Below are 15,669 nucleotides of genomic sequence, written 5' to 3'. Positions count from 1 at the left end.
ATTACCAGGTCAGAGGCAATTTGCATTTATACTATGCCTCAATAAAAGACTGGGCCCCTGTTGTTCGCTCTGAAGAATATAAAAGAAACATCTTTGCAGTTCATTTGATCTTCCATCACAAAGTGTCTAAAATTATACACCCAGTCGGTCTGCAGCCGACCAATATCTGAGCTGCAGCATACACAGACATCCTGGCTCACTGTGGCATTCATTCATTCCCATGCTTTTGGACGAGATAGGATGCTAATTGTTTCATAACATCACCATTCTCCATCCACAGCACCAGAATCTTGGCAAGAGAAGTGGTTGTATGCTCTTCTCCCAGTATCCATATCTTAGGGAGAAATAGAAACAACCTGTCACTGCCACAGATTCCTTCTGTAAACAGGACCCACTGGGCACAGACGTCCGTTCAACGTCTAGTTTTGATTCACATTTGGTTGAGTTGTCAACTAACCTGAATTCACTGTGAAATCAACAAAAATTGTTACCTCTCATTGGATTTAGGTTCAAAGTTAGGTGAAAAAAATAGAAATGCCTTGACGTTGATGGCTTTTTGCAAATCCCATAAGTTTTCCACGTTGATTCAACATCATCACATAGATCAGGGATCCTCAACTAGATTCAGTCACTGGCCAATTATTTTCTTGAGTGGATGGTTGGGGGTCAGTGACATGATCCCACAAATAATTTGCAGACTGCAAATTGACCGCAAGAAGCCCAAGCAGATATAATATTTGACTAAAACATAATTCTTTCAAACCTTGCTTATATTTGTATACGATCACATATCTCTCTATTATGCTTGGGAATACTTGGAAACAGATTTCCAAAATGTAAATCACATGGAGTTGATTTCCTGGTGTTTTGACAGGTGTTTATGTCCAACAATTAAAATATGTTGCTTTTTTCTCTGGAAACTTGGGAGGGGGAGTGGGAGGTTAAAACCTGGGCTCGGGCCTTCTAGTTGGGGAGCCCTGACGTGGAAACAATGAGGATTCAACCAGTTTTTTCCCAGTGGGGAATGACGTTAGCCCTAATTGGAGTTCTGTACTGTAGTCCTCTGCTGCTCCTGCTCTTGAATGGTAGTTCTGTGATGGTTGAGACAGGGACATTACATTGTGGATGCACATGCAGTTGAGGTAGATTGCTAGGCAACCTTTTCCGATACTTGAGTACAGTTATTGACTCCTAGAGTTGACACAAGAATGAAGCTCACTGAGTTGATGTTGTCATCTTTGGAGTGCTGGTAAACATGGGGCTGTGTTTCTGGGAGGGTTTGGTCTGAATGGCATCCTAATGTGACTGATGTCATGTCTTCCTATAATGTGACTGACTGATGATATAATGAGGTGACTAAGCCCTGACCGGTTGTTTTCCATCCAGGTCTCCGGGTGGTGTTTCCTGGGTGTGTGAGGAGGAGGCATGGCTGGTTGAGATGTCGTGGACGATCACACCACTCTGCTAGACGTGCTGCTGCTGCGCTGTGTGGGCCTGGCTCCTCCAGCTGCACCATTGATGGTGCCGTGATCCAGTTCTAACCGTGGGTGAGGAATCATAGTCATTTACCATACTCATCAACATGTTTAGCACAATACATTCAGCCATTGTAATATGGCCATAGGTCAGCTTATGATAGGCTTTAATGAGTGCATGATACCATAGTAGTCTCACAGCACGGATGCCTTCCACAGCACAAACACATCACATCCATCAGTCGAATCACTGATATTCCAAAGCAATGAAATGTGCATATTCAAAATGGGCAAAATGATTTGTTCCACATAGTGCCTGTCTGTATACAGTTCTAGAAACTCAGGCAGCACAACAATGGCAATTTCCTCTGAGGACTTCCCTCTGCCTGCTCTCCACTGAGGCAGAAAAAAACTGCTTAAAACTCTTCTTGACCCATTTCTTTATCAGTGGAAGGCTTTTATGGGGCTTATGTTTATGTGTCAGATGCATTCACACTTTGGAAATTAAGCCTTCTGCCTGACAGTATGTGTATAAATGGAGTATTTATACGCCGGGAAGATAAACAGAATTGACGTGGTATTATATCGCTGTGCTAAAAGACTGTCACCTTCCTCAGGGTAGAAAAAGTCAGTGCCTCTCTCAGCCAACCCACCACATCTTGTCATTTTGAAATAAAATTCAGAGTGGATAATTTAGCTAGAGGCCTTTGTTGCTGACATGTTTGTCGCTCCTCCTCTCTCCTGGCAGGTAATGACGAGACATAAAACCAATCCTGGAGATGCCGAAGAGAAGAGACATTCTTGCCATCGTGTTGATAGTGTTACCGTGGACTCTGCTCATCACCGTTTGGCACCAAAGCGCAATCGCTCCGCTGCTCGCCATCCGCAAGGGTACATCCTCCACTTTCTCATAGGTCCTCTGTTGAATGGTGTAGAAATATTCAATAGCTAATTCATCCAATCCAATCAGGTCACATGCCCAGTTAAAGAACATCATGGTACAGTACATACAGTACAACACATGTCTTCCACAGAATCTGTTACAGATCCCTATGTGGTGGTGTACATTATCAGACTGTAACATAGGTCATTTGTCAGTTAAGGCTATCAAAAACACACTTCTTGGTAAGTGTCCTTTGATTCACACAGCCCCATCTGCAGCTTATGCTTGGTGCTATGGTCTTCAGCAGTCATTCAGCTAATCTATTTAGCAGTTAAACTGTAGCAGACTTTTCAAATCAAAAGGAGACTAAATTAATTTCTAATGCCCTTTAATCAGCATCTGAAATAATAATCACTGTTCCCTAATAGCTTCCAGGCAGGCTTTATTGAATCTCCTGAGTCAATATGTTTGTGCGGCTTCCACATACTGTACACAAGCCTGAGATGTTACCACACTCTCACATGAACCCCCCCCCCCCCCATAAATGTGACCCTAAGTGACCATAATAAACCAACAGTGTGAGTACAGTACTCTGTCTGGTGAACAGAACCATATTAAAAAGTTCCAATGCAGCTGTTTTTATCTCAATATCAAATCATTTCTGGGTAACCATGAAGTACCTTACTATTACTTTTTTAAATTAAAAAGGTCAAAAAGAAAAACAATAGCAATATCTCAAGCAAGAATTTTACTAGGACTGTGGGAGTGGTCTGAGTGAGAAGCCTAATTGGATGAAACTAATGGGAGGGATATGTAACCTGAAGCTAGCCGTTTTTGGCAGAGAGGTTTGAAACTGTTTGTTATTGGTCTATTAAAACCTCTAACGCCTACCAAACCCGGATCCGGGAGCCCCCCCATCACAAAAGCTGACAAGCATAGCCTAGCCTAAAGCCACAGGGATATCATATAATAAAATGTTCATGAAATCACAAGTCCAAGACACCAAATGAAAGATACACATCTTGTGAATAAAGCCATCATTTCTGATTTTAAAATGTTTTACAGGGAAGACAAAATATGTAAATCTATTAGCTAACCACGTTAGCAAAAGACACCACTTCCATACTCCACCATTTTCTTACTGCATCAGTAGCTATCACAAATTCGACCAAATAAAGATTTAAATAGCCACTAACCAAGAAACAACCTCATCAGATGACAGTCTGATAACATATTTATTATATAGCATAGGTTTTGTTAGAAAAATGTGCATATTTCAGGTATAAATCATAGTTTACCATTGCAGCCCCCATCACAACTCTCACTAAAATGACTAGAATAACTACAGAGACCATCGTGTATTAGCTAATTACTCATCATAAAACATTTCTTAAAAATACACAGCGTGCAGCAGATGAAAGACACAGATCTTGTGAATCAAGACAATATTTCAGATTTTCTAAGTGTTTTACAGCGGAAACACAATATAGCGTTATATTAGCTTAGCACAATAACGAACATTACAACAGCATTGATTCAAGGCAAAAATAGCTATAAAGTATAAACCACCAAAATATATTAATTGTTTCACTAACCTTCTCAGAATTCTTCAGATGACAGTCCTGTAACATCATATTACACAATGCATATAGAGTTTGTTCGAAAATGTGCATATTTAGCGGCACAAATTGTGCTTATACAATGAGAAAAGTAGCCAAGAGCTCAAGCAATCTGTCCGGCGCCATCTTGGAAAGCCACCTACTCTTATCGAAACTATTCATAAACTTGACTAAAAAAATACAGGTTGGACAGCAATTGAAAGACAAATTAGTTCTTAATGCAATCGCTGAATTACATTTTTAAAATTAACCTTACTGCGCAATACAGGCTGTGATAACACAATGCTACACTGCAAGCAATGGCGTTTCATGCATTTGACATTTTTCAACAGAACAATGATTTATCAGCATAAATAGTTCTTACTTTTCGATGAACTCTCATCAGAATCTTGGGAAAAGGTGTCCTTTGTCAAAAAGAATCGTTGATAGGTTGGAGAACGTCCTCTTCAGAGTTGCAATTAGCAGTAAACATTAGCACGAAAGAGATACCCACATTCCTATAGCGCCAAGGAAATAAATACCCGAAAATCGCAATATACTGACATAAACTGATATAATTCGGTTCAAAATAACAACATTACGATGTCTTCAACACCTATATCGAATAAAAACACAGCCGGAAATGTCTGAGATCTATAACCGATGGTTCCAAAAGAACGTCCCCAGGTCCTCAATGCGCCCGAGCGAAGGTGAAAAGAATGAGACACCTCGTTCCCAATCAATTTATAAACTTTGGGAACTACGTAGAGATGCCATTTCAAGACTCCCTATTCGCTAACAACCAGGGGAAGGCGTATGCAGTGCATCTCAACCAATAGAAGACAGTCAGAGTTATCCACAGGTCTGGGAACAGCAAGCAGATTTCAGCATTTTCAAATCCTCATAGGAGAATTGCTCTAAGTCTAGTTCTGTTTCACTTACAGACATAATTCAAACGGTTTTAGAAACTAGAGAGTGTTTTCTATCCAATAGTAATAATAATATGCATATTGTACGAGCAAGAATTGAGTACGAGGCAGTTTAATTTGGAAACAAATTTGTACTATGTCGAAATGGCACTCCCCTAGTGGCAAGAAGTTTTAACTTATACCGCCGGGTGATGTCGCCAGGTAGGCCAAAAATTCTGGTCTTTTCAAACAGCTCTTACACTAAAACAGCATTAGCATAATTTTCACAATGTCACAGTATTATACCAACCTCAGTGTGGCAATATATATATATATATAAAACGCAGAAACATTTTATTTTTGACAGCACTGGGCCTTTAAGGTGACAGTAAATCAATAGCGTTCTTTGTCTCTTTCCATTTGCCATCAAGGTAATATAGGCAGGTTTCCACAAATCATCTGCAGCCTTCTCTTTGTTTGGTCTTACAAGGAGCAGGGGGTTGCCAGATTGCTTTCTGTCAGCCACCGCAGAACATCTGGCAATCAGGAGATTGTGTTAATCTGCTGTGTGACGCAGAAATACCATTTTTATGTCTGAAAGAGTATCCTCCGCTCTAACTGAGCACCGATAAAGATTGCCATTAGCTATGGAACAATGTGGGGAGAAATGAACTATGTTAATGATCCAATAATGATATTCTATCCAACATAGAGGGCTATAGGGGCCACATAATCATAGCTCCACTCCTGGAATAGACCCTGTCCCTGCCACGGCTGTTCCAGCTGAATGAGTAGGGGCAGCCAGGGGAGCCGCTGCCCTAACCATACTGTAGCCATGATGTCCGCTCACCTCACGCTGCCTGCTTTCGCTTTTTGCAGCCTGTCACCACCTAGTAAAAGAGATCTTTATCATACCAGAGAGGCTTGCAGTCCATCGACACCGACTCGCAGGTACTTGCCTCTTGCATTGTGTCACCTGAGATTATACAGCGGGCGACCCCGCTCCCGGGGCGTGCTAATGCCTTACATGTCTTCCTGTTCCCCTGCAGATGACGGAGCCGACAGAGGGCGGAGGGAGGCAGGCCAGGCCAGCGACTCTAAGGAGTACTGCTCCTCTGATAAGGACATAGTGGAGGTGGTGAGGACGGAGTACGTGTACACGCGGCCGCCGCCATGGGCCGACGGGCTGCCCACCATCCACATAATCACCCCCACCTACAGCCGCCCAGTCCAGAAGGCAGAGCTGACGCGGCTGGCCAACACCTTCCTCCACGTGGCCAACCTGCACTGGATCCTGGTGGAGGACTCTCAGAGGAGGACCCCGCTCGTTACACGCATGCTCAGGGAAACGGGTCTCAACTACACCCACCTGAACGTGGAGACTCCCAGGAACTATAAGCTGCGTGCGGACACGCGGGATCCCAGGATACCCCGGGGCACCATGCAGAGGAACCTGGCACTGCGCTGGCTCAGAGAGACCTTCAACTCCAACAGCAGCCAGGCGGGCATTGTCTACTTCGCTGATGACGACAACACCTATAGCCTGGAGCTGTTTGAGGAGGTCAGTACAGGCCTGGGGCGCACTGGCATCTCATGGCCACATATGGTCCACTAGATTCACTTTAGTGTCACTGACTATGATGGTGGTGGGGAGTTTATGGCACATGATGTACATATTTTTGTTGTTTTATTTATTTTATCATGAATGGTGGCTACTCCTACTCCTAGTACAGTAGTAATATATTGTGGTTATTACCTGAAATATTTTGATTCCCATTGCCAACAACAGTGGTCCGAGGATAAGTTTGAACTTAGTAATCAGTGATTCAGGCCATCCATTTTGACTCAAGACAGATTGGCTTGAATGGATGCTGTTAGGCCATGAGGCATTAGCCTTAGGTCTTGTTAGTGTGAAGGGGGCAGGTTGTAAATGGTGCGATCCGTATCGATGGGTCCGTTATTACCTTTCCCTGGAAATCAGGCAGAGTGCTCTCCCTCTTCCCTAGAATCCTTCCATCACTTACACCCAGCACCAGCGCTCTTTATAGGGGAGAGTAACAACCAATAAGGCTGAGTTTGAGCTAGCTGCCTCTGGGCTGACCGATAGAGAGAGTCAGTGAGAAACCACTCCGACCCAACTGACAGAGCAGTAAATATCAGACCATTCTCATCGACCTGCTAACAGGTGTAAGTCATGGAGGAGATGGCTATAACAGCTACATGTAAAGAGGTTGAAAATAGACATCCATCTAAGAGATTGCAGTTGGATGTGCCATGTTGTTGTGATCTGGACTTGAATTACCCTGAATGGAAAGATGCCAGCTTGTTCAGCTTGACCTGACATTTGAAATATGAAAACTGGTACAAATTGAATCATTCATACACTCATATAAAATACATGCTATCCAGAACCTAAAAGGGTTCTTCTGCTGTCCCCATAGGAGAACCCTTTGAAGAACCCTTTTTGGTTCCAAAAAGAACCCTTTTGATTCCAGGTAGAACCTTGTTGGGTTACACATAGAGCCCTTTCCCCAGATGGTTTTCCATGGAACCCAAAATAGTTCTGCCTGGAACCAAAAAGTGTTCTACGTTGAACCAAAAAGGGTTATCTTATGCTGACAGCTGAAGAACCCTTTTGGAACCCTTTTTTCTAAGAGTGTAATGTCATGAACTCTTGCCCAGAGTTGTCAGTAATACGATAATACGACAGGCTACAAAAACAACGGCTGAATCAAATACGTACAGAAAGGAACTGTACTGGCCAACCTAACCTTCTGTTGTTGCTCCATTACATCACATTAAGCAGATTCTCTCACCCAGAGCAGAAGCAAAATTGTGTTTCTCTACACCCCGTTTTAAGTCAAGACCAAACCATGGGAAACATTCCATGTCGAGAGACATGGGTAGAGACTCTGCTGTAAATTGTTAAAAGTAAAATATTGTATATATACACAAAAGTATGTGGACAACCCTTCAAATTAGTGGATTTGGCTATTTCAGCCACACCCGTTGCTGACAGGTGCATAAAATTGAGCACACCGTCATGCAATCTCCATAGACAAACATTGGGAGTGGAATGGCCTTACTGAAGAGCTCAGTGACATTCAACGTGGCACCGTTATGGGATGCCACCTTTCCAACAAGTCAGCTTGTCAAATTTCTGCCCTGCTAGAGCTGCCCGATCAACTGTAATTGCTGTTATTGTGAAGTGGAAATGTCTAGGAGCAACAACGGCTCAGCCACGAAGTGGTAGGCCACACAAGCTCACAGAATGGGACCACTGAGTGCTGAAGCGTGTAGAGCGAAAAATCGTCTGTCCTCGGTTGCAACACTCACTACCAAGTTCCAAACTGCCTCTGGAAGCAACATCAGCACAATAACTGTTCGTCTGGAGCTTCATGAAATGGTTTTCCATGGCCGAGCAGCCGCACACAAGCCTAAGATCACCATGCGCGATGCCAAGTACACCGGCTGGAGTGGTGTAAAGCTCGCCGCCATTGGACTCTGGAGCAGTGGAAACTCATTCTCTGGAGTGATGAATCATGATCCACCATCTGGCAGTCCGACAGACAAATCTGGGTTTAGTGGGTGCCAGGAGAACGCTACCTGCCCCAATGTATAGTGCCAACGGTAAAGTTTGGTGGAGGAGGAATAATGGTCTGGGGCTGTTTTTCACAGAGCCCTGACCTCAACCCCATCGAACACCTTTGGGATGAATTGGAAAGCAGACTGCGAGCCAGGCCTAATCGCCCAACATCAGTGCCCGACCTCACTAATGCTCTTGTGGCTGAATGGAAGCAAGTCCCCACAGCAATATTCCAACATCTATTGGAAAGCCTTCCCAGAAGAGTGGAGGCTGTAATATCAGCAAAGGGGGGACCAACTCCATAATAATGTCCATGATTTTGGAATGAGATGTTCGATGAGCAGGTGTCCACATACTTTTGGTAATGTAGTGTAGCTCATGAAATATGCATCTGCCATAGTTAAACTTCGTCACTGTAAAGGGGTGCATTAATTATTAAGCTTTCATAAAAATGCTTATGTTGCCTTTCCAAAGCCACAAGGAGTATTTACAGGCAGCGTCTGCCTCTCTATTTTTATCATATCTATCCTTCTCTATTCTCCTTCAGCATCCACATTCAACATTGTGAACCAGATCACTTAGAATAGAATATCACCTAAATTGAATACTTTTTAAAATGATAAAATAAGTATTTGATATAAAAGGTCAATAGAATGATATTGCTTCTGATTTAGGTATCATGTGGTGTACTGATGAAAACGGGCCACAGTTTAGGAGTTGAACTAACCATTTTCTTCTGTGTTCTCTATGGACTAAGCCACCAATTCCATGTATTAAAGACAGATAATCAACCTATAGCAGTATAATCACACGATAGCAGTATCAGCCTGTTCTGATGACAACTCACTTTAGAGCCTCTGTGAACCAGTACAGATCCCCATCTCCTCCGCTTCAGATTGATTAATACACCTGGAGAGTTCGGGATTTTAGAGAGAGAGAGAGAGAGAGAGAGAGAGAGAGAGAGAGAGAGAGAGAGAGAGAGAGAGAGAGAGAGAGAGAGAGAGAAAGAGAGAAAGAGAGAGAGAGCTTAGCACAAACACTTCAAGTCCACGAAAATTGGGCAGCATTTTCACTTGCTCAGCTCTAAACAGAGGAGAGACGGGGTACTATTTTAGCAATGATTCCCGTCAGTGGCAGCATTGGAAACATTCATTTTCACATTGTAGCATGGAGGGAGAGGGGCAACCCCCTTGACGATGCTTGAGCCACTTCCATTCCAGAACCAAACCATTGAGGAAAACAGCTATTTCACTCGTAGGAAAGACGCATGATCTAAGCTTGTGATAAAGGTCAGTTTTCTTATGCACAAAAATCACGTGACCCTTGGGAGAGGGTGATGTCATCCCTAACACCCTATCATACAAAATGTTATTTGTGTGGCTAGCCTGGAAAAGTCCTAGTCTCGGTGGCCCAGATGTGTTTCCAAACTGCACTCATAAACCCGGGCCTCCTCCATCCTGTTCTCACACACATGTCTCCTCTCTGATCCCCTGGGCTGATGGGTTATCATCAGATACGGCTAGAATACTGGGACACACACAGAGCGAGCCCCGTTTCCAGAGTGTTGTCCCACTCAGCACACACACACACACACACTCATCTCCTCTCCCTGCTAAACACCTCATTTAAAAAGCACTTCCACAACAGTACACCAGCACCTTTATTATTGCTTCTGCATTGAGTAAATTACTCAACAGTTCAGCCCTCCTCATTAGAACACTTCCTTTCATGATTTGGGCGGCTCTCTTTCACTGCTAGTGGTGCAGAAATACAGTCGACAAAGAGAGGGCGGCCGGGAGATCGTTTGATACTGGAAGATTAAAGGACAAACCTGAGCCTCTGAGGAACGGAAGAGGCTCGGCACCTTTCAAGCATCTCCTCAACCAACCTGCTCTTCTTCTCCCAATCCACTCTGTATAATGGCCCTGGTCCTCAAACCCACTTAGCTCTGTCCACGTTTACTCTTCTTGGGCTGGGTCCAGCACGGTGGCCCTGTAAGGCTTCTGTGTTACATGCAACATACACACCATAGCTCTCAGATTTTCTGGCTCGATTTGTATCATTGTTTGTAATTAAAACTATTGTTTCCTGTAATTGTATGTATCTTGCCTTGTTGGCACATCTCATATAGACACTGATACACTGATCCTCTTCATTAAAAATACAAAGATGCTTAACTCTCTCTGTCCTCTCTTCTTCTCTATCCAGATGAGGTCAACAAGGAAGGTATCTGTATGGCCTGTGGCCTTTGTTGGTGGTCTGCGCTACGAGTCGCCCAAGGTCAACGCAGCAGGCAAGGTGTATGGCTGGAAGACTGTATTTGACCCTCACCGGCCCTTTGCCATCGACATGGCGGGCTTCGCCATCAACCTACGCCTCATCCTCTTCAAGCCCCAGGCCTACTTCAAGCTGCGGGGAGTGAAGGGAGGCTACCAGGAGAGCAGCCTGCTCCGGGAGCTGGTCACACTCAACGACCTGGAGCCCAAAGCATCTAATTGCACTAAGGTAGATAGAGCAAAATAGATGCTTTATTTTTGCATGTTATGCTCTGTCATTTTACACCAGAATATAATAATTTTACCTGTTGGTATTTTATATAATGTCAGGCAAATGTGAAATCCATACTCTGATGATCCTCTGGTGGATCCAACTTTTGTGCAGAGGCAGTGGCAAGTTCACTCTCTTCAAAACAACTTCATATATAACCAGGTGCTAAAAATGTCAGCGGATCGATTAGGTAACTGGCAGGCTCCCCTCACATAGTGGGTGTGATTGTAAACGGCTTCAGGGCACTGTGTGGTGTTTCATGCCCACTTCATCTCCGGCCTCGCTGTTCCCTGCCTGGCCCTGGCCCTAGCCAGAGCCGCTAAGCCTCTCCCTGGGCAGAGAGGAGTCACCCAGGGGCCTTAGCCCACCACCACTCACATTATGGGATATTCAGCCTGATTATATTCAGGACTCCTGGAGGGGAGTAGATGAAAAGAGCAGGGGGGGGGGGGGGGGGGGGGCATCCTGCATGCATTCAGCCCAGATGAGCACAGGGCGAGGGATGGGGGATGAGTCGTGCTCCGGCAACTCTCCTCCTTATAATCTACCTCTTCAGACGCAAGTGTGACTATTAACCTCATCTACACCTGGGTAAAGTGGGAGTTGGCTCCTGGTGGAGGCAGCTCAAACACGCCTCATGCATAATTCATTACTGAGGTGGAGGAGATGAAAGGTAGGGCTGCTCAGAGACTGAGGGGAAGAAAATGAGCTCTATACGTCGTTTCATTTCCACCATCACTCTCCTGGATGTGAGTCCGGTCTCCAGAGCCAAATCATCCCACTCCAAAAGCTTGATTGGGGCTATAGTTCCCGGGATGTGACGCACCCAAAATAACCGAGCTGCATCACTTACAAAGAGCAAAAAAGAAGAACAAGTTTTAATTTTTCCACTGCAGGAGCACTCTCTATTCACTATCATATAATGTTGAGCAAGGTCGAGCTGACACGCCAGAGTACATTCTTATAGATAGGTTTCCTATTGTACCATCTGTACTGCTCTTGTTGCTATATCTAGGAGTAGATGCTCAGAAGAACATCACCACCGCCCATGCAGAGAGGAGAGGAGGAGTGGATGGGTGTGTGTTCGATCCTGAGAGTGCTGCCTGATGCTGATTCTACTCTCTGATATTTCTCTACAGATTCTCGTTTGGCACACTAGGACGGAAAAACCTGTCCTTGTAAATGAGGGAAAGAAAGGATTTACAGACCCCAATGTGGAGATTTGACGTTGTCTCCTCGGGCGATGGTAAAGAGAAATTATTAAATTATTCACATCTCAGACTTATTTTACTAATTTATATACAAATATTTGTATGACCTTTGGCGAACAGGGAAATGGTATACCAATGATAAGCACATTTTGGGACATTGTTTAAATTATCCATTGCTTTTACAGACACCCACATTTTTGGGCTAAAAGAGTTCTTACAACTATATTGATCTGTACTGCAAATTGACTTCATTATGAATGTGTGTAATTTCTCAGTGAGTCCCTGCTCTCTGTTCCAGGTGGTTGTCTAATATGGACCCTGAGAAGAAAAAGAGGCCATCTCCCAGTGCAAACAGTGTTCATGTCTTAATCATTTCAGAAAAGACTGCCTCGGGGGCCAAATCCTAATCCCCTTGACTGAAACTAAACACTTTTAATATTGGAATTACAAATGCATCATATTAAAGCACAGATTAGTACAAGATGGCAATATTTATCAGGTTAAATGTTGCCAGCAGCACCAACATGAAGCAGACGGTGAGAGCTGAGCGATTAAGGATCAATGGGAAATCAATGCTCTCTGAACCTGCATGGCACCATACTGCGTCTGTAGTGTCCTAACACGAGACAGCACAACACAAACATTGCAGGGAGGGAGGGAGTTAGGCAGCCAATGAGATGAAGCGTTACTGGCCTGAACAGGCTAATGAGATATCCATTGTCTTTCCCTCTATAGACATGGATCTTCAGGGCAGGGCATGAGATCCTGAGATCTTAGTAGGGTCTGTAAGAGACCTTTAATAGACATGTACTGCAATGGCCTCCACGTCCTCAGACAGAACAATCATGGAGAATCCGAACAAGTCATCTCTCAGAAGATCAATTCTACTTTCAGCAAACACTGAAAGTTCAAAAAGGGAAGGAATGTCCTTTTTGTATAACTAAAACTATGTCTGCTTTTATTTAATTTGCTAGTTTTTTGTGTTTACATGCATTTTCTTGCTAGTTCAAAACTACTGACTGACTCTTGCCTCCATTTTGAAAGCTAAAGCTGGGGAACCATCAATTTTCAGTGTCATTCTCAGACATGTAATTCAGTGTGCACTGAAGCTATTCACTAGAAATAACTGACATCAAGATGGGCTCCTAACTCTTGGGAGACACAATATTACAGGTCAAAGTCCTAAAACTTAACTTAGCACTTAAAAGCACTAGTGACTGTGTTCTTAAGTGGAAACACGTGTACATACTAATTTAACACAGGAACAATTAGAGGACTCATAGTAAGGTCCTCTCAGATAAAATGTAAAACTGAATTTATATAAATGTAAAATAAAAACTAAGAATTTACTTAGGCATTGCAAAAGAACACCTCAATGTATGACAACTGGCATAGCACATGTTCACTCCTGTTTTTCAATCACATGCCATGGACAGTATAACAGCACATTACCACGTTAGGTTTAACCCAACTTTGTGCATATGTCACAGTATTATCATTACCCAATGATGAGCAGTTTGGCAGATGGCCATATAGTATGCTGGTTTATATAACCACAGTAGCTAACTAGTAGAGTAGGACAACAGAAAGCAATTGAAGTTATCTAAGCTAAAGGCACTGACAGTTGAGATATACAGTAAAATGTGCAAAAGCATCTACGTTCACAGTGTGTATTGCCTACATAAGTTAGATATTTGCACTCGTATCACAGCTAATAATCTATAAGCCCACTGCAGTGTAGAAATGTTACTGTATACTTAACCTCAGTTTCATCAGCGGTAGACAGACAATCATGCTAAAATGTTTCCAAGAAACAACCATCATTCATTAATGGGTCTATGAACTGTAAGCGAGTAAAAAGGCAAATCAAATACACCATGAAAACTAGAAGAAGATCCTCTGCTTTGGACAACTACTAGCAAGATACCCCATGCTAGAACCCCAGTCTGCAACATCATTCTATGCATGCATGCTCAGTCCTAGTTTCTTGCCCTGACAAAACTGTACCATATACGGGTTGAAGTTAGTTTTGTGACACGCTCTGTGACAATTCTTGGATATAGCAGGCAAAACGTAATGACAAGCACAAGTGAATTGGTGTCATGCTCAGCTATACCTTTGCAGTATTAAGGTTTCATGTCTGCTTCAATTTCTTAATGTATCCTTCAGTAATCCCTCAAATGTAGGTGAAGACAGTAATGGCAAACTATGAAAAAGGGAGATTAATGACAGGATAGTTATGGCCTATTCAATTATCCAAGGCAGTATTAGATCAGATACAGTTTTCCCATCAGGTACTGTTCCCCCATCGGATACAGCTCCCCCAAAAATATGCTCCCTCATCAGGTACTGCTATTCAAATGGATACACCAGCATGTCATTTCTGATCATTTCTATTAAATAGTATTATTTAATTGAGGAATTCAAACCAAATGTTTTGCGATCAAACAACATGTGTGGCTGTTAATGTTCATGTTGACCTCATCTTTAGGCTTTGGATTGCACAGCAGTACTATTAACTTCATTAGGCAAGAATCAATGTCTTCTGATCTGTTTCCATTCTCCAAAATGTCAAGTAAAGTCTGTATATTTATGCGAAAATCAATAGAAATATATTTATTTATGTATTTATTTGAAGTATGAATGTCCTCTTGTCAAATTGAATTATAATTGAGCATTTCTTTGTCCATGTTTGCCCCCACCCCCTTCTTTTCTCATCGGTGCCTCTCAGCCATTGAGGTTCAGAAACCACCAAGCTCTTTTGAGGTCACATTTAGGTCTGCGGGCAACACCAACAAACTGAGACACAACATTTCATTATTTTCCATCAATTCTGTATTGCTCTGACTTCAATCGCTATCAATAGCCTTCATTTTTAATGACCTTTCTTAGAATTGATTGTGTTCATTCATGTGATTTTAGGAAAAATTTTAGGGCCTGTCTAGAGAGCCCTGCAGAGATGAACCCAGACACACTAAGAGTTATACATAATGGAAGTGCAATTTCATCTCTTGGACATTTAATGGAGCTTGCTCCTACACTGTTCTAATCACTTATAGAATCATAAGTTAAGTGTAGTACTCTGACGGTACAAAACTCAAACTTCTCCTTACATCTCTGGCTTTCTCACACTCTCACAGTTGGATCAAAGAGCGATACTGTTCTGACAGTCAGAAATGGCTTTAATGTAATGGAACAGCCTTATCCAGTGTTTAGCTTCGTAGTGGTACATACATAATGTAACAAAGGTGATGGCTCATACTGTACTAGGCCCTAAATGCTTTCTTTGGGCAAATCACACTCCCCCTTCCTATACCTACTTTGATCTACAGTCATCTTCGATCCTTGTGTGAATCACTTCTTCTGCATGTAACTCTAAAGGTTGTTCATTTCTCCTCATGACTCCATCTCAGAGATACCATATGACATTTATCAAGACAAATAAACAACTGAAAAGTGAA

The 15,669-nt window shown here is 42.9% G+C and overlaps 1 protein-coding gene across 2 annotated transcripts in view; it reads left to right on the top strand.

Annotated features, from left to right (window-relative positions):
- LOC129822282 (galactosylgalactosylxylosylprotein 3-beta-glucuronosyltransferase 1-like) overlaps positions 1-15,669 on the top strand; it is a 120,961-nt gene extending 105,292 nt beyond the window's left edge. The window contains exons 3-9 of one of the 2 annotated variants that reach the window (XM_055880430.1): positions 1,387-1,547; positions 2,224-2,366; positions 5,744-5,815; positions 5,914-6,425; positions 10,659-10,955; positions 12,137-12,243; positions 12,507-15,669. In XM_055880430.1, the coding sequence (XP_055736405.1) occupies positions 2,255-2,366; positions 5,744-5,815; positions 5,914-6,425; positions 10,659-10,955; positions 12,137-12,223 (1,080 nt within the window). In that variant the 5' untranslated portion in view covers positions 1,387-1,547; positions 2,224-2,254 and the 3' untranslated portion in view covers positions 12,224-12,243; positions 12,507-15,669. The remainder of the gene's footprint in view (positions 1-1,386; positions 1,548-2,223; positions 2,367-5,743; positions 5,816-5,913; positions 6,426-10,658; positions 10,956-12,136; positions 12,244-12,506) is intronic. The other variant, XM_055880431.1, reaches the window with a different exon arrangement.

The sequence above is a fragment of the Salvelinus fontinalis genome, chromosome 24 (genome assembly GCF_029448725.1).
Source record: "Salvelinus fontinalis isolate EN_2023a chromosome 24, ASM2944872v1, whole genome shotgun sequence".
Lineage (NCBI taxonomy): Eukaryota > Metazoa > Chordata > Actinopteri > Salmoniformes > Salmonidae > Salvelinus > Salvelinus fontinalis.
The sequence above is the reverse complement of the archived record's forward strand: the minus strand, read 5'-3'. Positions and strand labels throughout refer to the sequence as shown.